This window comes from Lontra canadensis, unplaced genomic scaffold (assembly GCF_010015895.1).
Source record: "Lontra canadensis isolate GAN:19392208 unplaced genomic scaffold, GSC_riverotter_1.0 scaffold35, whole genome shotgun sequence".
NCBI classification, from domain to species: Eukaryota; Metazoa; Chordata; class Mammalia; order Carnivora; family Mustelidae; genus Lontra; species Lontra canadensis.
Genome location: NW_022631029.1, coordinates 7717183 through 7742407, shown reverse-complemented (window position 1 = coordinate 7742407; position 25225 = coordinate 7717183). Strand labels below are relative to the sequence as shown.

Sequence of the window (25225 nt, the reverse complement as noted above, 5' to 3'; positions counted from 1 at the left end):
GGTCACCGCCTTTGGTCCCAGGGGCCAGGGTGGGGCACTAGCTTGCAGTTCGCATTCCAGGCCTGGGCTCTGGCCTCCTGGTAGTCCAGAAGATATGGAGTGGATACTTAGCCATAAGATCTGGATTCAATCACTGTCTGTCATCAACGGCCCAGCACCCACCTTCACACTGGGAAACGGAGATAGCACTTCCTGTGCCTACTTGTTGTAGTGATTAAGGGAGATGGAGAGCCCAGGAGCCGTGACTTGGGCAGGGGATCGCCTTTCTCCATCTCTCCTCCTACCCCCATCTTGTCCTGTTGCTGGGTCCAGGCCAACCTAAAATTTCTCACATCCCTAAATAGAGGAGTTTGATGTCTCTGTGTGTGCCTTCTCACCTCCCTGCTTATGCTGGAGCCCCAGGATTGAGCAGCCTCATTGATGGTGACATCCACAGCTCCTACAATGCTAGGGACAAAAGCTGTGTTCCGTGGACCATTTGAAGTCTCAGATCAGTCTCCTTTCCTTTGCTCATGCCACACCCCCTCCTTGCTGTGCCCCCAAACTGTGGTCGCCTAAAGCCAACCTCCCTTTCCCTTGTTCTGCACAGGCCTGGACAAGGGAGCACAATAAAAATTTGCAGGGGAGCTTGCCTGTGTCTAGAATGAGGGTTGTTTCTGGAGAGGTGGGAGGGGAACCTCCACATGGTATTGCACTCCTGCCCAAGATCCACTCCATGCTTTCCTTCTTGCCGTGCTTCTCAACTTTGCTCAAAGTCGCAGGACTCAGCTAGTGGAGGGGCGGCCAGCCGGAGGATTGAGTGGGAAATCTGCGCGTAGTTACGCGGCAGGGTCTGCAGGGGACCCCAAGGGAGGGGGAAGGTGGGCACAGGCTCCCGACTTCTTATCACTCCTCATCTGGATTCCCCTCCTTTTCAGGATGGAGCGGGCCTCAGGGGACCAAGGGAGGGACCTGCGGGGACAGCCCGGGCCCTGGGCGCTTCGACTAGGCCTACTGCTGAGTGGTGAGAGGGCCTGAAAAGGCCTGGGGTTTGTGGGATGTGATGGTGGGCCCTGGGGGAGCCAGCCCTGGGGCTACTGGGTGGGAGCGCAGCAGAACTGGCTGACCTGCTGTTCCCAGTGCTAGCCACCGCCCTGGCCCAGGCCCTCGTCCCAGATGTGCCAGCCTGTTCTAGGGGAAGCTGCTACCCTGCCACAGGTGACCTGCTAGTGGGCCGTGCTGACAGACTGACTGCCTCCTCCACCTGTGGCTTGCATGGCCCCCAACCCTACTGCATTGTTAGTCACCTGCAGGTGAGGCTGGGTGGGATGAGGGTCTTGGTGGGGGGTGCTGGCACTGCCTGAGACACTGACCCTGACCTTGACTCTGACCCAACCCAGGATGAGAAGAAGTGCTTCCTGTGTGACTCCCGGCGCCCCTTCTCTGCTAGAGACAACCCAAACAGCCATCGCATCCAGAATGTAGTTACCAGCTTTGCACCACAGCGCCGGACAGCCTGGTGGCAGTCAGAGAATGGTGAGGTCGTGGGCGGGGCATGGGGTGAGCAGGGTTGCCCACCTGTAGTCTCAAGTCCCTGACCTCCAACTCCTGCCCCAGGTGTCCCCGTGGTCACCATCCAGCTGGACTTGGAGGCTGAGTTTCATTTCACGCACCTCATTATGACCTTCAAGGTGCCCGCATGTCTGGGAGCCTGCTTGAATCACCCTGCTTGGCTCCCCATTGCCCCTGAACAGAGTCCCAGCTCCTTAGCCCAGCCCCACTGAGGTCATATGCTGTGTTCTGGCTGCATGAGAAGTTCCTTCATCTCCCACACCTTCTGTTGCCTTCTGCCTCCAGGCCTTTCCCATGCTGCCCCAACCTGAGGCTGGATTACGAGCTGCCTCCCTGGGCCCTATGACCCCGAGCCTTCCCCCAAGCAGTGGCTACCCTCCCTGATTATTGCTTGGCTTCCAGCGGTCACCCCCACCTGCCCGTGAGCTGCTTAGGGGCAAGCCCCAGCTGGGAGCAGGGCTCTCTTGATGGGCCTGGGCTGGACTTGAGTCCTGATACTCACTGATCAGCCATGCACCCCACCCAGACATTTCGTCCTGCTGCCATGCTGGTGGAGCGCTCAGCTGACTTTGGACGCACCTGGCATGTCTACCGATATTTTTCCTATGACTGTGGGGCTGACTTTCCAGGAGTCCCACTGGCCCCCCCACGGCACTGGGATGACATAGTCTGTGAGTCCCGCTACTCAGAGATTGAGCCATCTACTGAAGGCGAGGTGAGAGCTGGGATATGACATGGGGCAGGAAGATGGGCGATGATGGGCCTGAAGCAGGGTCCAGTGTCTCTAATGGCTCCATGTCCCTCTAGGTCATCTATCGTGTGCTGGATCCTGCCATCCCTATCCCAGACCCGTATAGCCCACGGATCCAGAGTGAGTGTTCCTCTCTTTGAGCCTGGCACAGTCCCAGCGTCCAACTGCTATTTGGGACCTCAGTAGCTATTTTGGATGCTTCTTAGGGCAGGTGCCAAGTCCAATTTAGCTCAGATAGCAGTAGACAGGAGGTCTCCCAAGGTGACCTTGGCAGCTGCAACCCCTGAGTGGGCGTGGGGCAACAAGAGTCTTCCTGGCCAACTGGTTCCCTATCCTTCCCCGCCCACACTTAGACCTGCTGAAGATCACCAACCTACGGGTGAACCTGACACGGCTGCACACACTGGGGGACAACCTGCTCGATCCACGGCGGGAGATCCGTGAGAAATACTATTATGCCCTCTACGAGCTGGTTGTGCGTGGCAACTGCTTCTGTTATGGACATGCCTCGCAGTGTGCACCCGCCCCAGGAGCACCAGCCCATGCTGAGGGCATGGTGAGGGACTTCAGCTGGCTGGAATAGGGCTGGGGGCAACGACAGGCCTGGCTGGACAGTGCTGACCACTTGCCTGCCCGCCTCCTAGGTTCATGGGGCCTGCGTCTGCAAACACAACACTCGTGGCCTCAACTGTGAGCAGTGTCAGGATTTCTATCATGACTTGCCCTGGCATCCAGCTGAGGATGGCCACAGTCATGCCTGCAGGAGTAAGTGAGATCCTGGCCCCTCTATCCCCAGAACGCTGTGGCCTGGCTGTGCCGTGGGTAGAACTTAGAGCTGGGTGGTCAAGCGTCTAACACCCAGGCTATGTCTGAAGCGTATCCAGGCCTTGATGCTCCTAGGGACTCCCTTAACTCTCTTCCAGTCCCTCTGGGCAGGGGCTCAGTGTGATGCTGAAACCTTTAAGTACCTTAGCCCCCCACCCACAAATTCTGGCCTGTGGCAGGGACCTGCTGTGTCAGTGGGACCCCGAAACCCCTTATCCTCAGGACGTGGTCCCTCAACTGGCCTTTGTCCTGCCTTTCCCTTCCCCAAGAGTGTGAGTGCCATGGGCACGCCCACAGCTGCCACTTTGACATGGCCGTATACCTGGCGTCTGGCAACGTGAGTGGAGGCGTGTGTGATGGATGTCAGCACAATACAGCTGGGCGCCACTGTGAGCTCTGCCGACCCTTCTTCTACCGTGACCCAAGCAAGGACCTGCGGGACCCAGCTGTGTGCCGTTGTGAGGCTGGGGTTGGGCATGGGAGAGGGAAGGCTGAGTCTGGGGTAGGAACTAGGAAGCCAGACTGCTGTCCAGGTTGCAGGGGCTTGTAGTGGTGGTGGGGGGTGGAGGGTGGAGCCAGGCTGGGAATCCAGTGTCAGGGAGGCTTGGGAGATGGGTGGTGCTGGGCTAGTTGGGATAAGGGTGATCCTACATCTCTTTTTGCCCTCAGCCTGTGACTGTGACCCCATGGGTTCCCAAGATGGTGGTCGCTGTGATCCCCATGATGATCCTGCTATGGGCCTGGTTTCGGGCCAGTGTCGCTGCAAAGAACATGTGGTGGGCTCTCGCTGCCAGCAATGCCGTGACGGCTTCTTTGGGCTCAGTGCCAGCGACCCTGCAGGCTGCCGGCGTATGTGCTTCTTGCCCTAGCTCCTGTACTGACCTTAAACCTTGACTTCTTACTTTTGACCCAATTCAACAGCAGCACAGCCACAGCTCCCCAGAGTGTGATGGATCTCCTTCCCTGCAGGGTGTCAGTGTGATGCACGGGGAACAGTGCCTGGGGTGACTTCCTGTGACCCCAACAGTGGAACCTGTTTTTGCAAGCGTCTAGTGACTGGACGTGGCTGTAACCGCTGCCTGGTATGACTGGAGGGGCTTGGGGTTCTGGGGTCCTGCACTTATCCTCAGAGCACAGGGCGAGAGGGTGGTGTCTGTGTCCCACTGGGTGGGTGCTGAGACCTTAGGGTCCATTCCTGGCTGAGAGGCGTCAGGTCTGGGAGGTGAAGGGTGGGAGCCATGGTCTAGGGACTGTGTGTTCACCAAGGGGTGGTAGAGGCTGAGAGCTGTCATTGAATTCCCGGATGGGTGGCGAAGGGGTCTATTTCTAGTCCCCAGCATCCTCCTCTCCCCTAGCCTGGTCACTGGGGCCTGAGCCATGATCTGCTTGGTTGCCGTCCGTGTGATTGCGACATAGGTGGTGCCTTGGATCCCCAGTGAGTGCTGTATAAGGGGTCCCAGGAGGGATGGGAAAAGATCCTGGGCAGGATAAAGGGCCCTTCTTGAGTAACTCTGGGCTTCCCAGGTGCAATGAGGCCACAGGTCAGTGCCGCTGTCGCCAGCACATGGTGGGGCGACGCTGTGAGCAGGTGCAGCCTGGCTACTTCCGGCCCTTCCTGGACCACCTAACTTGGGAGGCCGAGGACACCCAAGGGCAGGTTAGGAGGCCACGTTGGGGGGCAGGGCTTGGGTTGGAGAGGTGGCGTTATGGGTGGTACTTTGTCTGGGCAGAGTGTCTAGCCTTGGACAGGGCCTCAGTTGAAGAGCTGTGTGTGAGGACAGGCTGTGGCCGAAGAGATGATTCTTACCTGAGCACCCACACTGAGCTGCGCCGCTCACAGATGGTCGACGTGGTGGAGCGCTTGGCGACCTCTAGTGGGACTCCATCCTGGACAGGCCGGGGCTTTGTTAGGCTGCAGGAAGGTCAGACGCTGGAGTTCCTGGTCGCCTCTGTGCCGAGAGCCATGGACTACAACCTGCTGCTGCGCTTGGAGCCCCAGGTCAGACCCTCTGAAACCTGACCTTAGCCAAACCTCCGGGTCTGGTAGCATTTCCTTCATCATCCCCTCCCTCCAGGTCCCTGAGCAATGGGCAGAGATGGAAGTGACCGTGCAGCGCCCAGGGCCTGTGTCTGCCCACAGCCTGTGTGGGCATGTGCTGCCCAAGGATGACCACATCCCAGGGACTCTGCGACCAGAAACCCGGTGAGGGTACTAATGGTAGCATTTGTTACAGTGGAGGGTTGTGGGCCAGCCATAATTCCCTGAAGGGCACTTGGAAGACACTGCTGCTCATTCATCTGTCCCTTGTTTCAAGTGCTTTCTCCTGAGTGCTGTCTGCCAGGCGCTGTTAGGAATGGTACAGGTCAGAAGAAGGAGTAGAACGAGGCCTACTCTCTTAGGGGTCTAAGTTCCAGAGGCCTGTGGCTGGAATTAATGGGAAGCCATTCAGTGTCACTACAGGGAATGCCCACAGGGGAAGGGAAGGCATCAGAGCCTTCTGAGCAGGGATGTGACTGGTCTGATGATTGTTTTCTTACATTTTGGGTTGTATTTGTTTCATGTACCTTTTTTATCACCTTTTTTCACATTTTATTATGTAAGTATTCAAACAATACACAGAAGTGGAGAGAACAGCATGTAATGGACCGTATCCATTATAGACATTTTTTCAATTGCGATTTAACAAAGATCCGTCTACTTGCTGAATGGAAAATAGACAAAGGTGGAAGTTGTTCAGTTAGCTGAGTGACAGTGGGTTGGCCAGAGGTTTAGTGGCAATTGTGGCAAGGTGAAGGTTCCAGAGGGTTCCAGCGGCAGAGCTGATGGCTTAGACATGTAGGCAAGGGAGAGAAAGTGGAAAGATGACTCTAGCATTTTGGTCTTATTCATCTGGGTGAGGATTGGGCCCTTTACTGAATAGAGACATAGGGAGAAGCAGTTCCGAGGTACTTAGGGATGGAGGAAAAGTCCAGTGGGTGGTTGGATTTCTGTGTCTGGAATTACTGGGAGGCTCAAGTTGGAGATATAAATTTGGGACTTGTTCCTAAAGGGATAGGTCCAAATGAAATGACCAGAGAAAGGAAGGAGGACCAGAACCAAGCTTTGGGGTGTTTGAGGCCAGTAGAGAAGGAGGAGCTGGGAGTCGGGGAAAATCAGGAGTGTGGACAGGATTCCAGAAGGGGAGAGAAGAGTATGTCAGGAAGAAGGATGCCCTGCTTTCACATGTCGTTAAATGCTGGAGGAGATGGGAACAGAGAAGAGGCTGCTGGGTTTGGCCTCATGGAGGTCGATGGTGAGCATGGTACATGCTGTCCCCCTGGCATGTTGGCATAGGAACTCCATTGGCATGGGAGGCTAGAGTGGAGGCAGTGACTACAGTCTAGTTTTAGGAATCTCTTGGAAAGGAAAGCAAAGACAAGGTAACAGTTAAGGGAGACTCAGGGATTGAGGGAAGATGTTTTCAAGGGGGATAAAAGAACCCTAGCATGGGTTTGCAGGAGGATGATAATGACCTAGGAAAGGCAAGGTCAGGGGGCAGAGGGGGGATGATGTAGTGCTGATGAAGAGAAGCAGAGGTTGGAGGTCAAGGTTGGAGGAAGGACGAGGAGGCCATTAAATAAAAATTAGCAGGTATTTGTGCTGGGAAAATGCTGTGTGGGTTGCAGGGTTGTAGGGAGTGTTTTCAGAGATGGGTCTGCACAGGTGTAGGACTCTGGCGAGGCATGTTTGTGGGAATCTCCTGTATGGATTCTCTGTCAGTCTGTCCAGCTGTCTGACTGCATGATCCAGCCCTACCTGATGTCTTTCTTGGCCAGTGAGTTGGTTGCTGGTGTGCGGGTTGGGGAGGCCTAGGCTGATGGGAATAGGGACCCTGGGTGAACGCCATATCTGTCTTTTTCTCCCCTCCAGGTATATGGTGTTTCCCAGACCTGTCTGCCTTGAGCCTGGCATGTCTTACAAAGTACATCTGAAGCTGGTGCGAACAGGGGGAAGTACCCAGATGGATGCTCCCTACTCTGGACCCAGCCTGCTCATTGACTCGGTGAATAGCCCCTTTCCCCACACTGATCAAGAAGTCAGGGTCTGTGGGATGGGACCTGTAGCAGCGGCTGGACAGGAGGGGCCCATGGTGGAAGAGGCAGGCCCAGGGGGACGCTCATTGCTCTGGCAGTGCCAATAGGGTCCTGGGTCTGGGCCTCACTCTTCCTTGCTCATCGCTTCAGCTGGTGCTGCTGCCCCGTGTCCTGGTGCTAGAGATGTTTAGTGGGGGGGACGCCGAGGCTCTGGAGCGCCGTGCCACCTTTGAACGCTACCGCTGCCATGAGGAGGGGCTGGTGCCCAGTAAGACCCCTCCCTCTGAGGCCTGCGCCCCCCTCCTCATCAGCCTGTCCGCCGTCCTCTACAACGGTGCCTTGCGTGAGTGTCTGTGCTGTGGGCTGGTGGGGCAGAGGTGTGGGGCCCCAGCCTGACTTGGCCCTCTCCCCCTGCCCCACAGCCTGTCAGTGTGACCCTCAGGGCTCCCTAAGTTCTGAGTGTGATCCCCACGGCGGCCAGTGCCTGTGTAAGCCTGCGGTGGTGGGGCGCCGCTGTGACGTCTGTGCCCCTGGCTTCTACGGCTTTGGCCCCACAGGCTGTCAAGGTACCTGCCTGCCTTTCTTCCCTCTTACTCTCTCTCCTCGCCACAACTGGCTTCCTCCCTCCCTCCAACCGTGCTTCTTTCTTTCTCTGACTCTGCCTTAGGCCCCACGCTCCCAGCACTGGGGCACTGGAAGTTCTCTTTGATTCCCCGACTTTCCTACCCTAACCCCACCTAGATTCCCTCAGACCCTTTCCCTGGCTCAGCCTCTGCCTTGCCCCCAGCCTGCCAGTGCAGTTCCGAGGGGGCACTCAGTGGCCTGTGTGAAGGGACCAGTGGGCAATGCCCCTGCCGAACTGGGGCCTTCGGGCTTCGCTGCGATCGCTGCCAGCGTGGCCAGTGGGGATTTCCTAGCTGCCAGCCATGTGTCTGCAACGGGCACGCAGACGAGTGTGACACCCGCACGGGCGCTTGCCTGGGCTGCCGTGATCACACCGGGGGTGAGCACTGTGAAAGGTGAGCCTGGAGCCACTAGGAGTGGGTGGGTGGGTGGGAAGGCAGCTCCGGGATCACATCTCTCTTCCTGTCACTCCCTGAAGGTGCATTGCTGGCTTCCACGGGGACCCACGGCTCCCATATGGGGGCCAGTGCCGGCCCTGTCCCTGCCCTGAAGGCCCTGGGAGCCGGCGGCACTTTGCTACTTCCTGCCATCGGGATGGGTACTTCCAGCAGATCGTGTGTCACTGTAGGGCGGGCTACACAGGTGAGTAGATAAGGTGCAGGTGTGGAGTCAGGGTGGGGCAGCCGAACTGAACACTCATGCTTTCCCCAACTGTGGGCAGGGTCGCGGTGTGATGCTTGTGCCCCTGGGTACTTTGGGGACCCATCAAGGCCAGGTGGCCAGTGCCAACCGTGTGAGTGCAGTGGGAACATTGACCCCACGGACCCTGATGCCTGTGATCCCCGCACGGGACAATGCCTGCGCTGCTTACACCACACGGAGGGGCCCCACTGTGCCCACTGCAAGCCTGGCTTCCATGGGCAGGCTGCCCGACAGAGCTGTCACCGTGAGTGTGGGATTAGGAAGGGATTGGGGTGGGGGGGTCAGGGTCTGCTGTGCAGACTCCCTTTGATTAATGTGCTTGACCGGCACAGGCTGCGTCTGCAACTTGCTGGGTACCGATCCCCAGCATTGCCCGTCCACTGACCGCTGCAACTGTGACCCAAGCAGTGGGCAGTGCCCATGCCTCCCCAATGTCCAGGGCCCTAGCTGTGACCGCTGTGCCCCCAACTTCTGGAACCTTACCAGCGGCCATGGCTGCCAGCCCTGTGCCTGCCACCCAAGCCGAGCCAGAGGCCCCACCTGCAATGAGGTATAGGATCCTGCTGTGGATCCCTGGGTGGGTGGGGCTAGCTGTCTGTCTCCAGTCTCAAGAGCTTAGCCTCTGATGGAGGCACTGACCTCTGCCCTATTCCCACTCTAGTTCACAGGGCAGTGCCACTGCCGTGCTGGCTTTGGTGGGCGAACTTGTTCTGAGTGCCAAGAGCTCCATTGGGGAGACCCTGGGTTGCAGTGCCGTGGTAAGCCAACAGGGCCAGGATGGCTAGGGGGCTTCCCGGGATGCTCTACTGGCACCCTAACTCTGTGATCTGCCCTTTCCTGCAGTCTGTGACTGTGACCCTCGTGGAATAGACACACCTCAGTGTCACCGCTCCACAGGGCACTGCAGCTGCCGCCCAGGCGTGTCAGGCGTGCGCTGTGACCAGTGTGCCCGAGGCTTCTCAGGAGTCTTTCCTGCTTGCCACCCATGCCACGCATGCTTCGGGGACTGGGACCGAGTGGTCCAGGACTTGGCTGCCCGTACACGGCGCCTGGAACAGCGGGCACAGGAGCTGCAGCAGACGGGTGTGCTGGGCGCCTTTGAGAGCAGTTTCTGGCACATACAGGAGAAGCTGGGGACTGTGCAGGGGATTGTGGGTGCCCGCAACGCCTCAGCTGCCTCCACTGCACAGCTCATGGAGTCCACAGAGGAGCTGCGGTGCGGATGGGCCTGAGGATACGTGGAGGGTTGGGGTAGAGACCCAATGGACCAGGGCCTAAGCTTCTCTAAACACCACCTCCACTGGCACAGGCGTGAAATTGGAGAGGCCACTGAGCACCTGACCCGGCTGGAGGCAGAACTGACAGATGTGCAGGATGAGAACTTCAATGCCAACCATGCACTGAGCAGTCTGGAGCGAGATGGGCTTGCACTTAATCTCACACTGCGGCAGCTGGATCAGCATCTAGACCTGCTCAAGCATTCAAACTTCCTGGGTGAGCTGTCGGCCATCTTGGCAGGTGGACCAGGGTTGGGCGATCTTTTTTTTTTTTTTTGAGAGTGAGAGAGAGAGAGCGGGGAGGGGAGAGGGAGGAGGAGAGAGAGAGACATTTTTTTTTTTTTAAAGATTTTATTTATTTGACAGAGAGAGATCACAAGTAGGCAGAGAGGCAGGCAGAGAGAGAGAGAGAGAGAGGGAAGCAGGCTCCCTGCTGAGCAGAGAGCCCAATGCGGGACTCGATCCCAGGACCCTGAGATCACGACCTGAGCCGAAGGCAGTGGCTTAACCCACTGAGCCACCCAGGTGCCCCGAGAGAGAGAAATCTTAAGCAGTTTCCACGCCCAGCACAGAGCCCAACGTGGGGCTTGATCTCACGACCCTGAAATCATGACCTGAGCCAAAATCAAGAGTTGGATGCTTAACCCAGGCACCCCGGGTTAGGTGATCTTTAGCTGACTGCCAGCCTCTGCCCACTATAGGTGCCTATGACAGCATCCGCCACGCCCACAGTCTGTCTGCAGAGGCAGAACATCGTGCCAACACATCGGCCTTGACAGTGCCCAGCCCCGTGAGCAACTCAGCAGATACCCGGCACCGGACAGAGGAGCTAATGGCTGCCCAGAGGGAGGACTTCAACCGCAAACACATGGCCAACCAGAGGGCACTAGGCGAGCTCTCTGCCCGTACCCATTCCCTGAGCTTGACAGCCATAAATGAACTGGTAAGGCACAGTGTGGGGTGGGACTTGTGGCTGTGGCTGTTCCCTCTGCAGGGCCCTGACTTTTCTGTGCCTGGCAGGTGTGTGGACCCCCAGGGGATGCACCCTGTGCTACAAGCCCTTGTGGGGGTGCCGGCTGTCTGGACGAGGACGGGCAGCCCCGCTGTGGGGGCCTCGGCTGCAGTGGGGCAGTAGCCATGGCGGACCTGGCACTGGGCCGGGCCAGGCACACACAGGCAGAGTTGCAGCGGGCACTGGCAGAAGGTGGTGGCATCCTCAGCCAGGTGGCTGAGACGCGTCGGCAGGCAGGCGAGGCACAGCAGCGGGCCCAGGCAGCCCTGGACAAGGCTAATGCTTCCAGGGGACAGGTGGAGAAGGCCAACCAAGAACTTCGGGAACTTATCCAGAATGTGAAGGACTTCCTCAGCCGTGAGCGTCCCGTGTAGCCCAGGCCATGTGGTTGTTTTTCCTGTGTCTGTGTTCATACTTGTGTCTGTGGGTTCATACTTGGGTCAGGGCCTGCACTGGACCTGTGTTTATCACCCCATGTCTAGTCCCTCAACCTTTGCCTGTGTGGTCCCAAAATCCATGACCCCAAGCCTGTGCCCACTTATAGTTCCATCACTGTGCCTATTAACAAACCCACATTCCATGTGTGGTCCCACGCCCCAAGATTGTATCCGATGCCTGTGTTGGAGAATCTGTGTGCCTAAGGCCTTGCCTGTGTCCCCATAGAGGAGGGGGCTGATCCCGATAGCATTGAGATGGTGGCCACACGAGTGCTAGAGCTCTCCATCCCAGCATCACCTGAGCAGATTCAGCACCTGGCAGGCGCGATTGCAGAGAGAGTCCGGAGCCTGGCGGATGTGGACACAATCCTGGCCCGTACTGTGGGAGATGTGCGTCGGGCAGAGCAGCTACTACAAGATGCACGGCGGGCAAGGTCTGATCATGACCCTGGACCCTATCCTTGAAACCTGGTCCTGATACTTACAGGCCCTAATTCCCTCTCTTCCTCAGGAGCCGGGCTGAGGGTGAGAAACAGAAGGCAGAAACTGTACAGGCGGCACTGGAGGAAGCCCAGAGGGCACAGGGTGCTGCTCAGGGTGCCATTCAGGGGGCAGTAGTTGACACACAGGACACCGAGCAAACCCTGCACCAGGTGTGGTCTCCCTGTGACATCATGGGAAAAGATTATGGGCATGTACCCATAGACCTGTTTAATCCTGTGTCCACCTGTGACAGGTGCAGGAGAAGGTGGCAGGTGCGGAGCAGGCACTGAGCTCTGCAGGCAAGCGGGCTCAGCAGTTGGATGGTCTCCTGGAGGCTCTGAAATTGAAACGAGCAGGGAATAGCCTGGCAGCCTCTAGTGCTGAAGAAACAGCAGGCAATGCCCAGGGTCGTGCCCGGGAAGCTGAGCAGGTGGGTTGAGGCAGAGCCAGCTGGTGGGGGTTGGGCTAGAGGCTGGGCCTTCACTGTGCCACCACGCTGACTTTGCCGTCTCTATCTGCAGCTGCTGCAGGGCCCAGTAGGCGACCAGTACCAGACGGTGAAGGCCTTGGCTGAGCGCAAGGCCCAGGGTGTGCTGGCTGCGCAGGAGCGGGCAGAGCAGCTTCGGGATGAGGCTCGAGGCTTGTTGCAGGCTGCTCAGGACAAGCTGCAACGGTTGCAAGGTGAGGACTCGGGTGGGTGGAACGCCACAGGTGTGGGTCTGTGGGAGAAGGACCCTTCAGCTGAGACCTGACCCTTCTAGAGTTGGAGGGCACCTATGAGGAGAACGAGCGGGCCCTGGAAGGCAAAGCCGCCCAGCTGGATGGGCTGGAGGCCAGGATGCGTAGTGTGCTTCGAGCCATCAACCTGCAGGTCCAGATCTACAACACTTGCCAGTGACCCCTGCAGGATTCCTACCCCAGCTCCCAGCCCCGCCCCCGTTACTGTCTTTGCATGGCGAAGTTCCCAGTCTGACCAGGCCCCCAATAAACCGCTGTGAATCCCCACTGTGTCGTCTGGACTCTGATTTGGGAAGGGGCGGGGTCTCTGGGCGGAACCTCAGGACGCCACCAGATGGGCCAGGGCGAAGCCAAGGCACCGGAGCCCCGCCTCCTCCGTCCGGGCCCGCCCCGGAGCTACCCGCCGCCGCGTGCCCGCTCCCACCGGAAGTGCGTCACCAGCTAGGCGCTTAGCCACCCGCGGCCGTAACTAGAAGTCGAAACAAAACAAGCGGCTGAGGCGGCGGCGGCGGCGACGGGACGGGGGAGGGGCGCGCCGGAACCGGAACCGACCAGACGCCGGAACCGGAACCGAGAGCGGGTTGCCAGGGCCCTAAGAGGGCTGGCGGCGGCGGCCTCGCTCGGTGAGTGGGACGGGCCGCAACTGGCCTGTCTGGCTGGAGCCGGGGAGGCCGCGACGCGGGCCCCGGGCTGCCTGTTCAAGGTCACGGGCCGTGCCAGCCTCGAACCCTCGAGCCCCGCGGCGGGCCAGGCCCACTGATGCAGGCGGGGCCGTTACTCTACGCCCGGGGTCGGCCTCCTGCCTCTGAGAGGGCTAGCGACGAGCGAGGGCGGCTTCCCGGAGGAGGTGGTGGCGGGCCCAGGGTTCGGAGGCTGGAGCTGAGTAGCAGCCTGGCCGGGGCGCTGGTCTGTAGTTAGTAACCCCCGCAGCAGTATAGGCCAGCATGGCCTCTAGAGAGGCCCTTTCTTGTCTCGGTGATCCCGGGAGAATGGGGAGGGACGCTACCCTAAGCTGAGGCCTGGTGCAAGGAAGTGGAGGATGTCCACCCCTCGGCTCTGGATCTGTCGTCATTAAAGATCCAGCCCACTAGTACCCCACAGAAGAATGTCCATCTCTGTCCCCGCCACACGTACACCTTGGGGAACACAAAGTAGTCAATTGCTTTGCTGTCATCTCAGGGCAGGCTTGAGGCTGCCATGGGTCCTAGATTCATGGTTCATTCCCACCATTATCTCAATTTTGAGAACTTTATTTTGAATGGAAAAACAGTCCAGAATCTACTGGTGGGTCTGAGGGAAACTGGGTAGAAGGTCTCTAGTCTAGTGCTGATGAGTGAGTGGACCTGGGAAAGAAGGGGATGATGTCTGTTTCATTCTCAAACTGGTTGCCCCTCCTGGTTTGGCTCTGGGGCAGAGTTGCTGCTGAAAGGGTAGTGTGACAGCTAGATACCCTTTTCACCCCAGCTTTTGCAGGCCCCTCTCCGCTTGGGACAGCAGTGGGAGAGAAAAATCCCTCTTGGGATGTAGGAAGAAAAACCAAGCAGTGCATAGGAACAGGTTCAGGGGAGGGTGGGAGCCAGCAGGTGGCAGGTGGGACACCTTAACCCCAGGACCTTGCCTGGGCAGTAATAGCACCTGGGCTGAGCCTGACTTCAGCCACAGAGCTTGCTCCCCTTGCTGCTCGCTTGTCTTCTTTCTGCCTTCCTCCTCCACCTCCTACTTCTCCGGTGGTGACTAAGCAGCCAGTGAGAGTGAGGAAAAGTGAGCACCCTGCTCAGAGTGCCAGCCCTGTGGGCTGGAGCCATGGCTCCTCTCCAGATTGGTTGAGGAGCCTGGTTCCAGGCCATGGCTGCCTTGACCTGGTGCCTCCTCAGTGAGGCTCCCATCTTTGTGAGCCTGTATGGTAGGCTTCTAGGAGTCTCTGCCAGAAGTTGTTGTTGCTACTTATATTGTTTATTCCTCCTTCAAAACAGTCTGAGAGCGTCCAGGGCTGCATTAGGTGGTGGAGAGATACTGTTCTATAGTATCTTGGTTGTATTCTGGGTTGCTGAGCCCTGGGCTGTAACCAAGGCGCAAATTGTTGGGCCTTGATGGTGATCAGTGGTCCCTTCTCATTAGGCTGTTGGTTCCTTGTTGGAGAATTTGGCCACAAAGAGTTGCCAAGATAGCTGGGCCAGGAAGAAAGCGCCGTAGCCCTGACCCAGACGCCGTTGCCGACCCCGGGGCACTCTGGCTGTCGACCAAGCGGCTCAAGATGTCTGGCGGGGCCAGTGCCACAGGCCCAAGGAGAGGTCCCCCAGGATTGGAGGAGGCTACCAGTAAGAAGAAGCAGAAGGATCGAGCAAACCAGGAGAGCAAGGATGGAGATCCTAGGAGAGGTGATTGTGGCATTCCCAGAGTGCTTATGGTTTCCTTCTCCACCCTGTTGAGCATACAGATTAGGGGTTGAGAGGTGACATTTTTGCTCTTCTTCCTGTTTTGGTCTGATACTAAGAGAAGGACTCACAGCAGTCTGGGTAGAGCCTCAGCTTTAAGGTCTACATACCTGGGTGAGATCCTGAAGATGGTGTTCGGTGGGGTGCTGGGGTCTTGGAGGCTTTCTTCCCATCATCATTTCCTGGTTCTTTTCTTTGTTGTCAGGGTCAGCGTCCTCTCGGGAGGAGCAGGCCAAAGAGGGTGAGTAATGAGTAGGCCTTTTGGGTGCAGGTGGTAAAGTGCTAGGGATGAGGAGGGAGCACTGGGGCTATAGCCTTCATCTGGAGCAGCTCTGTTAGGGGTAGGTCTCTGGCAGCTGTTCACCCCCACAGGAGTTCATGGAGACCCTCATACTTTCACTGGCACACCCCCTACAGAGTTGTTGCTTGACTGGAGGCAGAGTGCTGATGAGGTGATTGTCAAGCTGCGTGTGGGAGCGGGTCCCCTGCGGCTGGAGGAAGTGGATGCTGCTTTCACAGACACAGACGGCGTGGTGCGGCTTCCAGGTGTGTCCCATCTGCCCTGAGCCCAGCAATATATTTGAAGCCCCTGATCTCCCCTACCCCAGCTCACTGCCCTTACTCTGTCTCTAGATGGTCGGCAGTGGGGTGGTGTCTTCTATGCTGAGATAGAAAGTTCTTGCACCAAAGTACAAGCCCGTAAAGGTGGCCTCCTGCAGCTGGCACTGCCCAAGAAGGTGCCTCTGCTCACATGGCCCTCTCTTCTGGTAAGTTCCATAGCATAGTAGGGTAGGGATGCCCAGCATGGTTGACAGGGCCTGACTGCTGTATCTTTGGTAGAAGAAACCTCTAGGGACCCAGGAGGCGGTACCAGGGCTGCGGTGCCAGGAGAATGGGCAGGAGCCATCTCCCATTGCCCTGGAGCCAGGTCCTGAGCCCCGTCGGGCTAAACAGGAAGCCCGGAACCAGAAGCGGGCCCAGGGCCGTGGTGAGGTAGGCGCAGGGGCTGGCCCCGGGGCCCAGGCAGGGCCCAGCGCCAAGAGGGCTGTGCATATCCGAAGAGGGCCAGAGGGGGAAGGCTCCAGAGATGGGCCTGGACCCCGGGGTGATGCCCCCCCCTTCTTGGCTGAGACAGCCACCCAGGTGAGAGTGGGGTACCTGTGGGAGCTGGGAGATGGGAGGGTTGATAGACTGCAGTGGGGGGCCACCTACCAGACCTATAGCTGATCCTGCCCACAATCTTGCCACAAATAGGCTGAAGCTGAGGAACAGCTCCGGGTACCACCACTGAACCCCCAGACCTGCCTCTTGGGCTCAGAGGAGAATCTAGTGCTCTTGGCAGGAGAGAAGACTGTGTCCCCCAGGAATGACCCGGTCTCCCCAGCCATGACCCGGAGCAGAGACCCTGAGAAAGGTGACCGTTCCAAAGAGGAGATGGCAGTGGCAGCAGATGCTATAACCTTGGTGGATGGTAAAGGTGGGGTTGGGGGTGGGCAGGCAGAGCCCTGGTTGGGTTGCAAGGTTGGCGGGTGGATTGGGGATAGAACAGCAGTGGGCCAGAACCTGTCCTGGGTGGTGCTGAGCTGTGGTCTCAATGTAGAGCCGGAGTCCATGGTGAACCTGGCATTTGTCAAGAATGACTCCTATGAGAAGGGGCCAGATTCAGTGGTGGTGCACGTGTACGTGAAAGAAATCCGCAGGGACACCTCTCGAGTACTCTTCCGCGAGCAGGACTTCACACTTATCTTCCAGACCAGGTGGGTGGGAGGGCAGGACACGGGGCACAGGGCACACTTCAGGCAGGACAGCGTGTCTCATGGTCTTCTTCCCACCCTTCCTCCTGCCCTGTCCCTGTTCTGCTTCGGCAGGGATGGAAACTTCCTGAGACTGCACCCGGGCTGTGGGGCCCATACCATCTTCCGTTGGCAGGTGAAGCTCAGGTGGGTGGTTCTTGGCCCCAGTACTATGCCTGTCCCACCCTGGGCTCCGTCTCCCTGGTCCATCTAGCCCGACACCTACTCCACCTAAGTCCCTGAGTTCAGCCTTTCCCCACAGGAACCTGATTGAGCCAGAGCAGTGCACCTTCTGCTTCACGGCCTCTCGCATTGACATCTGTCTCCGTAAGCGGCAAAGTCAGCGCTGGGGGGGCCTGGAGGCCCCAGCTGCACGAGGTCTGCACACGAGCTCCCTTCATTGTCCAGCCCGCACAACCTGGACCCCCACCCCCTTCCACGTGCTGCTAACCACCAGCCCCCTCATTCCCCCTTTTTAAGGTGCAGTGGGTGGTGCAAAGGTTGCCGTGCCGACAGGTCCAACCCCTCTGGATTCAACCCCACCAGGAGGTGCCCCCCATCCCCTCACAGGCCAGGAGGAAGCTCGGGCTGTGGAGAAGGAAAAACCCAAGGCTCGATCTGAGGACACAGGGCTGGATGGTGTGGCGGCCCGCACCCCCATGGAGCATGTAGCCCCCAAGCCAGAGCCACACCTGGCCTCCGTGAGAATCCTGGGGTGGGGAGGAGACAGCCAAGGTTAGAGGCTGGAGAGCCTCAGGGCTACTCTCTCATCCCCCTCCTTACTCCCACAGCCCAAGCCCACATGTATGGTACCTCCAATGCCCCATAGCCCTGTGAGCGGAGATAGTGTGGAGGAAGAAGAGGAGGAAGAGAAGAAGGTGTGTCTGCCAGGCTTCACTGGCCTTGTCAATCTAGGCAACACCTGCTTCATGAACAGTGTCATTCAGTCTCTGTCTAACACTCGGGAGCTCCGGGACTTCTTCCACGGTGAGAGCAGGGCCGGGAGCCCCGGGCCGTGGGCAGAGGGGATACCTTTCCCTGCTCACACTTCTACTTGGCCGTTGTCCCTAGACCGTTCCTTTGAGGCTGAGATCAACTACAACAACCCGCTGGGGACCGGTGGGCGTCTGGCGATTGGCTTTGCTGTGCTGCTCCGGGCACTGTGGAAGGGCACCCACCATGCCTTCCAGCCTTCCAAGTTGAAGGTGATCTGTGGCCACTCCCACCCTGGCTAGAGAGGGTGGGGAGGGCTTGCCAGTGGGTACACGGTGGGTGTTGGGGCTCCATGCTCACACTTGGCCCCCGCATCCAGGCCATTGTGGCGAGCAAGGCCAGCCAGTTCACAGGCTATGCGCAGCATGACGCCCAGGAGTTCATGGCCTTCTTGCTGGACGGGCTGCATGAAGACCTGAATCGCATTCAGAACAAGCCCTACACAGAGACCGTGGACTCGGATGGGCGGCCCGATGAGGTCAGGGTTGGGGGCAGAGGTGGGCATATCTCACGCATGTGCCAGGCCCCAGGTCTCCTTGATTTTCACCACTCTGCTCCTCAGGTGGTAGCTGAAGAAGCATGGCAGCGGCATAAGATGAGGAATGACTCTTTCATCGTAGACCTATTTCAGGGCCAGTATAAGTCGAAGCTGGTGTGCCCTGTGTGTGCCAAGGTACGATGGGCTCCCTTGGAAAGCAGTCCCTAGCTTGCTCTAGCTAGCCTGGTCAAATTGGGGTTGGGGGTGTGTGCATCTTTAGATGTCGTTTGGGTAAAGGGGCTGACAGGCCTTCAGATTCTGCATGGGCTGCAGAGGTGAGGCTGGGTAGCTTTCCAACTGACACAAAAGGGGTATTTGGGCTCAAAGACCAGCTATAAGGGGGGGCAGGGGTGGGGGTAAGTTTGGAAAGACATGTGGGGTACGAGTGAGGGTCAGATTGATACGTGGCAAGACTGAGCAAGGCCTCAGTTGGTGGAAAGAGGGAGTATTCTCTCCTGGTGGCCCTCCTGGTCTGTCTGGTATTCTCAAGCCTGAGCGTTTCCTGGTTGGCCCTGGGGCCCTGAGGACCATCTGAGTGCCTGGATTGGGCTCCCCAGACATAAGCATCCTGTGCCCCACTCCGATGCAGCCACCTAGTGCCACTTGTGCATCTGCAGGTCTCCATCACTTTTGACCCATTCCTCTACCTGCCGGTGCCCTTGCCACAGAAGCAGAAGGTTCTCCCCGTCTTCTATTTTGCCCGGGAGCCCCACAGCAAGCCCATCAAGGTGAGAAGTAAGCTCCTATTTCTGGGCGATCTCAAAGACCCTGGTCCACCTCCCCCATGGATTCTCTTCTTGTTACCAGTTTCTGGTGAGCATCAGCAAGGAGAACTCCAGCGCAAGTGAAGTGTTGGACTCACTCTCTCAGAGTGTGCACGTGAAGCCAGAGAACCTGCGTCTGGCTGAGGTACGTCTGTCCTTCCCCAGGCCCTTAGGCATGTGGATATGTGTGTGTATCTAGGGTGCACAGACACACGTGATGGTTGTTGGCATCTGTATGTGTACCCACAAACATGCGTGTGACTGCATGAAACCCACGGGTGTGCTAGGGCTTGAGGCATGAAGCCAGGCATTTGGGCTGTGCAACACAAGTGCCCTCAGGTCCCCAGGTTGCCATCGTCGGGGTTTACTCCCCCCTTTTGTTGGGACCCTCAAGCGATTTTCCCTCGTCATACAAGGAGCTGGAGCTGCGGGACTATCTTTCCAGCAGCTGTGGTTCTCCCTCTATCCCTCACATTACCCTGGATCTATCTGTATGCTAGTCTTTCTCAAAGGTTCGTAGCTTCCAGCCTGGGGGTACTCTTCTTTGGGGATAAAAGTGGGAAGGGGGGGCGCCTGGGTGGCTCAGTCATTGTGTCTGCCTTTGGCTCAGGTCACGATCCCAGGGTGCTGGGATCAAGCCCCACATCGGGCTCCCTGCTCGGCAGAAACCCTGCTTCTCCTTCCACTCTCCTCTCTCACTGTGTCTCTCTATGTCAAATAAATAAATAAAATCTTTAAAAAAAAAAAAAAAAGTGGGAAGGAGCCTCCTCTGATGCGGCCCCTCCACATCAGCCATGGGGCGGTCTCAGCAGGGCCCCACTAACTGACAGAGTGGAGGCCCTCAGTGTGCAGTGCTGTGTTGGTTGTTGTCTATCCCAGTCCCGGCTTTCAGGCCCTCTGATGCACCGGGCTGCTTATTCTGTTGGGCACTGAAGCTGGTGCCAGCGGAGGCATATGCTGCTTTGGGGCCACAGTCCCCACTCTGCTGTTCAGGCCCAAGTTCAGGGCCAAGTCTCCTTGTGCGCTGAGGCAGGGCTAGAGAAAGGACTCATCCTCACATAGGATCTGTGTGTTCTCTGTCCCCAGGTGATCAAGAATCGTTTCCACCGTGTGTTCCTGCCCTCCCACTCATTGGACACTGTGTCCCCATCCGACACGCTCCTCTGCTTCGAGCTGCTATCCCCAGAGTTGGCTAAGGAGCGAGTGGTGGTGCTAGAGGTGCAGCAGGTAAGTGAGGACCAACCTGATGGCATGAGGGCCTGTGGGAGGGGGACATTCTCACCCGAGCTGGCCTTGCTGAGCCAAACAACCCACCCTAGCGCCCCCAGGTGCCCAGCGTCCCCATCTCCAAGTGTGCAGCCTGCCAGCGGAAGCAGCAGTCAGAGGATGAGAAGCTGAAGCGCTGTACCCGGTGCTATCGCGTCGGCTACTGCAACCAGTGAGGACCCCCCTCGCCTCTCCCTCCCTGGCCCTCCTCTCCATGTTTCACTTGCCACCCTACCTCCTCTCCCCATAAAGGCACATGTTTTAAGCCTTCCACTTATCATTCTACTCTGCTGGGCTCTGGGGGGTGGGGTCGGGGCAGGGCTGGCATACGCAGTTCCTAAGGCCAGAGGCTAACGGCCAGAGGCTAACCGCCAGCGGTGAGTCCTAGAAGATGGGACTGAGGCCTTGTTCTTAGTTCCCCCTTCCCTTCAGGCTCTGCCAGAAAACCCACTGGCCTGACCACAAGGGTCTCTGCCGCCCTGAGAACATTGGCTACCCATTTCTGGTCAGTGTACCTGCCTCACGTCTCACTTACGCTCGTCTTGCTCAGCTGCTAGAGGGGTATGCCCGGTAAGTGCCCAGGGATGGGATTAGGGTTGGGTGGTTGGAGGGTAGGCTTGTCAGGATTCTTACTAGCCTTGCTGCCTGTTGCCAGGTACTCTGTGAGTGTATTCCAGCCACCCTTCCAGCCTGGCCGCATGGCCTTGGAGTCCCAGGGCCCCGGCTGCACTACGTTGCTCTCCACTAGCTCCCTGGAGGCTGGGGACAGTGAGAGGGACCCGATTCAGCCGCCTGAGCTCCAGTTGGTGATCCCCGTGGCTGAGGGAGACACAGGGGTCCCACGGGCATGGGCAGCCCCTGACCGGGGCCCTGTGCCCAGCACCAGTGGAGTTTCTTCTGAGGTGCTGGCCAGTGGGCCAGTTGAAGTTGGCTCCTTGCCTGCTGGTGAGAGGGTGTCTCGGCCCGAAGGTAAGAGTCTGCTAGAAGGCTCTGCACCCGGGGTGGGGGAGGTTGGAGGGAAGCTTATTTAGGTCCTTGTAGGTAGAGGAGCTGTGATTGTTGTTGGTTTTTTTTTTTTCCATAGCTGCTGTTCCCGGATATCAACACCCAAGTGAAACCACAAATGCCCACACACCCCAGTTCTTCATCTATAAAATTGATGCATCTAACAGAGAGCAGCGGTTGGAGGACAAAGGTGTCTGAGGCTGTGGGTAGGAGCCATGGGATGGGTTGGGTTGGCCGCTCTCCATGGTTACGTGACCCCTCTCCCCACCCATCTCTAGGAGACACCCCCCTGGAGCTGGGTGAGGACTGCAGCCTGGCTCTCGTCTGGCGCAACAATGAGCGCCTGCAGGAGTTTGTGTTGGTAGCCTCCAAGGAGCTGGAGTGTGCAGAGGACCCAGGCTCTGCCGGGGAGGCTGCCCGTGCTGGCCACTTCACTCTGGACCAGTGCCTGAACCTCTTCACCCGGCCTGAGGTGCTGGCACCCGAGGAGGCTTGGTGAGGATGGGGCGGCAAGCGGGTAGTGGGGCAGGGTGGAGTGGAGCTCTGCTGGTCCTAACCCCCGCTCTGTCCTCCATCAGGTACTGCCCGCAGTGTAAACAACACCGAGAGGCCTCCAAGCAGCTGCTGCTGTGGCGCCTTCCTAACGTACTCATTGTGCAGCTCAAGCGCTTTTCCTTCCGGAGTTTCATCTGGCGTGACAAGATCAATGACTTGGTGGAGTTCCCCGTTAGGTGAGCGATGAGCCCTGGTGACTATAGTCAGGTCGTGGGGCGGGCAGCATCCTGGGTACCTGTTGACTGTCACCTTTCTCTGGCTGGGATCACAGGAACTTGGACCTGAGCAAGTTCTGCATCGGTCAGAAAGAGGAACAGCTGCCTAGCTACGACCTGTACGCCGTCATCAGCCACTACGGAGGCATGATCGGCGGCCACTACACCGCCTGTGCACGCCTGCCCAATGACCGCAGCAGCCAGCGCAGCGACGTGGGTGAGGGCATACGCAGCCAGCAGGATAGGTGGTAGTGGTACTGGTTCAGGTTATGTTCACACTCTTCCCACCTCGCTGTAGGCTGGCGCTTGTTTGACGACAGCACGGTGACAACAGTAGACGAGAGCCAGGTCGTGACGCGTTATGCCTATGTACTCTTCTACCGCCGGCGGAACTCTCCTGTGGAGAGGCCCCCCAGGGCAGGTCACTCTGAGCACCACCCAGACCTGAGCCCTGCAGCTGAGGCTGCTGCCAGCCAGGTGAGGCATGGGAGAGGCTTCGCAGGCTAGGGAGTTCAGTTCACAGATGGGAGGGGGTGGGGCACAGCCTCCTCTCCTCTGGCCATCGGTCCCTGGAGTCTTGGAACCATGATCCTCTTACTTCAGAGTCTGGAGGAATCCCCATGCTGAGTGACACAAAGGTGCACGCACACCAGCGTGTTGCTGTTGGCATGCATGTAGGCATCCTCTTGGCACAGGCTGAGGAGCTGCTCTGAACCTCACTGGGTGAAGGGATGCTACAGCCCAACTGTACCCTACGCTCTCCCAGCTTCCCTCTGCACCATCCTTACATGCCAGCCAGCCCACAGACCCTCACTTGTCATAACTCCTTTGTTCTAATGCACTCAGGACAGGCCTTATCCAGGCTGGCCATGGGCTAGGGTGGCTGCCACCCTCTCTGAGGTGAGCGTCTGTCCCTGCTGAGCCCTTGGGGTCTTCTACCCCTTACTGACATGGGGTGCCATAGGTCTGGTGGGTGGGTACAGCTGCATCTCTTTTCTGGACTGGTTTCTTCTAACTCTTATCTCTGCTGAGCCCTCTCTGCTCAGATGCAGAGGAATCCTGATAGAAGACCGTGGTCACAGTCTGTCTGGACATGGGTGGGAGGGACCCAGATTACTCGGGTTGGCAGCTCTAACCTCCATGAGCTCCTCTGTGGGAGTCCCGTGCTAAAGAACTGAGCAGCTAGCCATCTCCCCCACTCCCCTGGCCAACCCAAATGGGAAGCTGCATGTCAATTGGGAAGCTTCTTGGGGAGCCCAAATGCAGTCAAGATTCGCCTGCCTCGGTGCTCTGTCTAGACAACCCTGTGAATGGCCCACTTGGCTCCCGCTTGCCCACCTTCCTGCAGCTTGACTTGGGTTGTGTAAGGGGTTAGTGCCAGTCACTTTGGGCGGGAATTCCGTGGCCAGGGGTCTTGGGGACACTGGGTCCCTCCCCACCCCTGCCCCAGGTGCTGATGGCCGTTTCCGCACACTGTAGGCTTCCCGGATTTGGCAGGAGCTGGAGGCCGAGGAGGAACCGGTACCTGAGGGGCCTGTGCCCCTGGGTCCCTGGGGGCCCCAAGACTGGGTGGGCCCCCCACCACGTGGCCCTACCACACCAAATGAGGGCTGCTTCCGCTACGTTGTTCTGGGCACCGTGGCAGCTTTGGTGGCCCTCGTGCTCAATGCGTTCTATCCTCTGGTATCCCAGAGTCGCTGGAGATGAGCTTGCCTGCAGGCAGCTGCTGTGAGCTGGCCCACCTGCCTGCCCACCAGGCAATGCCTGCCTCTGTGGTGGGGACCACCTCTGGGCTTGGGCCTCAGTGTGTGCATCTGGTGGGAGAGGGTGGGGAATTTGGCTCCTGCAGGGGCAGAGCATCCTAGGGTGGGTATCCGTTCAGCTGTCTGTCCGTGCGTCCTGCTGCTCTGACCCTTGGCCTGGGGCTTAGCCCTGCCCAAGCAGTTTCCTGTATTTAAAGTGTTAATAAAGTGAGACTGTTCAGGCCCGATCTTGTCTCTCTGTCTCAACGCCGCTGCTGTCTGCACCTGCCTTGGGACCCTCCCTTGGGTGCCCGGGCTCTGAGCCAGCACCCCCGGGATGCCAGGCAGCATACCGGGCAGCCCCCAACCCCTGTCCTCATATTCTGTTGCAGGGACTAGGCCCTGGCCAGGCCCCCGAGGTGGCCCCCACGCGGACAGCCCCTGAACGCTTCGCCCCCTCTGTGGACCGCCCAGCCCCCACCTACAGCAACATGGAGGAGGTCGATTAGCAGGTCCCTGGCTGGTGGGGTGGGATTGGGACTGGGCTTGGGGAATCCCCAACAGAGGGCCAGCTCTTTGCCACTTCTCCTTCTCTAACCCAGAGGACACTGGCTTCATCAGTGGGGGTTGGGGGTATGATTGAGGTGGGGACCTCACAGGTTGGGCCCTCTTGTCAGCTTGATCCCCGCCCCCCAACCCGTGGGCCTTGGCTTCTCCAGCCACCCCCAGTGTTGCGTGATTTGATTCTCAGTTGTACCTTCAGTTCTTTCTGACTCGCATCATAAACGTTATAATTTTATTCTAAAAATTGTAATTTTTTTTTTTTTTTGCATTTTGGAAGTGATTGCTGCTGTTTAAATATATTTTAAAAATAAATGATAAATAAGCAGACTTAGTGACTGTAATGCACCAGGTGCTGTGGCCACCTCTCCCCATCCTCTAGAGGGGTGTGTGTGTGTGTGTGCGTGTATGTGTGTGTGCATGCGCCCACGTAGGTGTGTTAAAGACCCTGAGAGCAGGGCTCCTGGGTGGCTCAGTTGGTTAAGCGGCTGCCTTTGGCTCAGGTCATGATTCCACGGTCCTGGGATCAACCCCCACATTGGGCTCCCTGTTCAGCAGAGAGCCTGCTTCTCTCTCCCATCTGCCTGCCGCTCTGCCTACGTCTGATCTCTATCTCTCTGTCAAATAAATAAATAAAATCTTAAAAAAAAAAAAAACAACAAAAAACAAAACCCTGAAAGTGCTCTGGTCTGAGGAGAATTGGTGGACTCGCACCTCAGCCACTGTGGGTCACAAAGCCGTCAGCTTTCTGGGGCCTACCTGCTGCCCTTTGATCCCACCAGTTCCGAGTCTCATGTGGAAGCAGTGGTGTTGGGCATCATTGTTAGTACTTCACACCTAAAGGGTGGATGAGTATCCCATGAGGCTCCAGAAGCTGGGGTCAA

General features: G+C 58.1%; 2 protein-coding genes across 15 annotated transcripts; both read left to right on the top strand.

Annotated features, from left to right (window-relative positions):
- The first annotated feature begins 771 nt into the window (after nucleotides 1-771).
- LAMB2 (laminin subunit beta 2) lies at nucleotides 772-12741 on the top strand. Its single transcript, XM_032868034.1, has 33 exons — nucleotides 772-830; nucleotides 918-1003; nucleotides 1120-1292; nucleotides 1380-1515; nucleotides 1597-1670; nucleotides 2078-2266; nucleotides 2359-2422; nucleotides 2656-2858; nucleotides 2947-3067; nucleotides 3397-3585; nucleotides 3797-3976; nucleotides 4097-4209; nucleotides 4483-4562; nucleotides 4652-4784; nucleotides 4968-5126; nucleotides 5203-5330; nucleotides 7038-7170; nucleotides 7352-7544; nucleotides 7624-7767; nucleotides 7989-8220; nucleotides 8304-8467; nucleotides 8547-8771; nucleotides 8860-9077; nucleotides 9189-9285; nucleotides 9371-9743; nucleotides 9837-10021; nucleotides 10506-10747; nucleotides 10825-11173; nucleotides 11480-11687; nucleotides 11765-11906; nucleotides 11990-12166; nucleotides 12258-12417; nucleotides 12498-12741. The coding sequence occupies exons 2-33, from the start codon at nucleotides 919-921 to the stop codon at nucleotides 12632-12634; spliced, it is 5406 nt and encodes a 1801-aa protein (XP_032723925.1). The 5' UTR covers nucleotides 772-830; nucleotide 918; the 3' UTR covers nucleotides 12635-12741.
- Nucleotides 12742-12972: 231 nt separating this feature from the next.
- USP19 (ubiquitin specific peptidase 19) lies at nucleotides 12973-24663 on the top strand. Of its 14 annotated transcripts, none has more exons than XM_032868033.1 (27): nucleotides 12973-13097; nucleotides 14593-14852; nucleotides 15115-15150; nucleotides 15327-15455; nucleotides 15543-15676; nucleotides 15750-16052; nucleotides 16164-16380; nucleotides 16510-16666; nucleotides 16778-16849; nucleotides 16965-17080; nucleotides 17189-17403; nucleotides 17494-17689; nucleotides 17774-17907; nucleotides 18015-18173; nucleotides 18258-18368; nucleotides 18851-18961; nucleotides 19041-19142; nucleotides 20084-20224; nucleotides 20317-20435; nucleotides 20696-20833; nucleotides 20919-21232; nucleotides 21348-21458; nucleotides 21547-21763; nucleotides 21847-21999; nucleotides 22095-22255; nucleotides 22337-22515; nucleotides 24173-24663. In XM_032868033.1, the coding sequence occupies exons 2-27, from the start codon at nucleotides 14729-14731 to the stop codon at nucleotides 24287-24289; spliced, it is 3966 nt and encodes a 1321-aa protein (XP_032723924.1). In that variant the 5' UTR covers nucleotides 12973-13097; nucleotides 14593-14728; the 3' UTR covers nucleotides 24290-24663. The 14 variants fall into 14 exon arrangements, with proteins under 14 accessions (XP_032723924.1, XP_032723923.1, XP_032723920.1 ...); XM_032868032.1 differs by having other exon boundaries at nucleotides 17183-17403; nucleotides 24173-24662; XM_032868029.1 differs by lacking the exon at nucleotides 24173-24663 and adding an exon at nucleotides 23518-24026 and having other exon boundaries at nucleotides 16164-16386; nucleotides 17183-17403.
- Nucleotides 24664-25225: the final 562 nt, after the last annotated feature.

Coding starts and splice junctions, on each gene's coding strand:
- LAMB2 (XM_032868034.1), top strand. CDS start 919: ATGGAGCGGGCCTCAGGGGACCAAGGGAGGGACCTGCGGGGACAGCCC. Junction 3,586..3,796: donor GGACCCAGCTGTGTGCCGTT/GTGAGGCTGGGG, acceptor TTTTGCCCTCAG/CCTGTGACTGTGACCCCATG. Junction 12,418..12,497: donor CAAGCTGCAACGGTTGCAAG/GTGAGGACTCGG, acceptor TGACCCTTCTAG/AGTTGGAGGGCACCTATGAG.
- USP19 (XM_032868029.1), top strand. CDS start 14,729: ATGTCTGGCGGGGCCAGTGCCACAGGCCCAAGGAGAGGTCCCCCAGGA. Junction 16,387..16,509: donor AACCTTGGTGGATGGTAAAG/GTGGGGTTGGGG, acceptor GTCTCAATGTAG/AGCCGGAGTCCATGGTGAAC. Junction 20,225..20,316: donor TGGTGCTAGAGGTGCAGCAG/GTAAGTGAGGAC, acceptor AACCCACCCTAG/CGCCCCCAGGTGCCCAGCGT.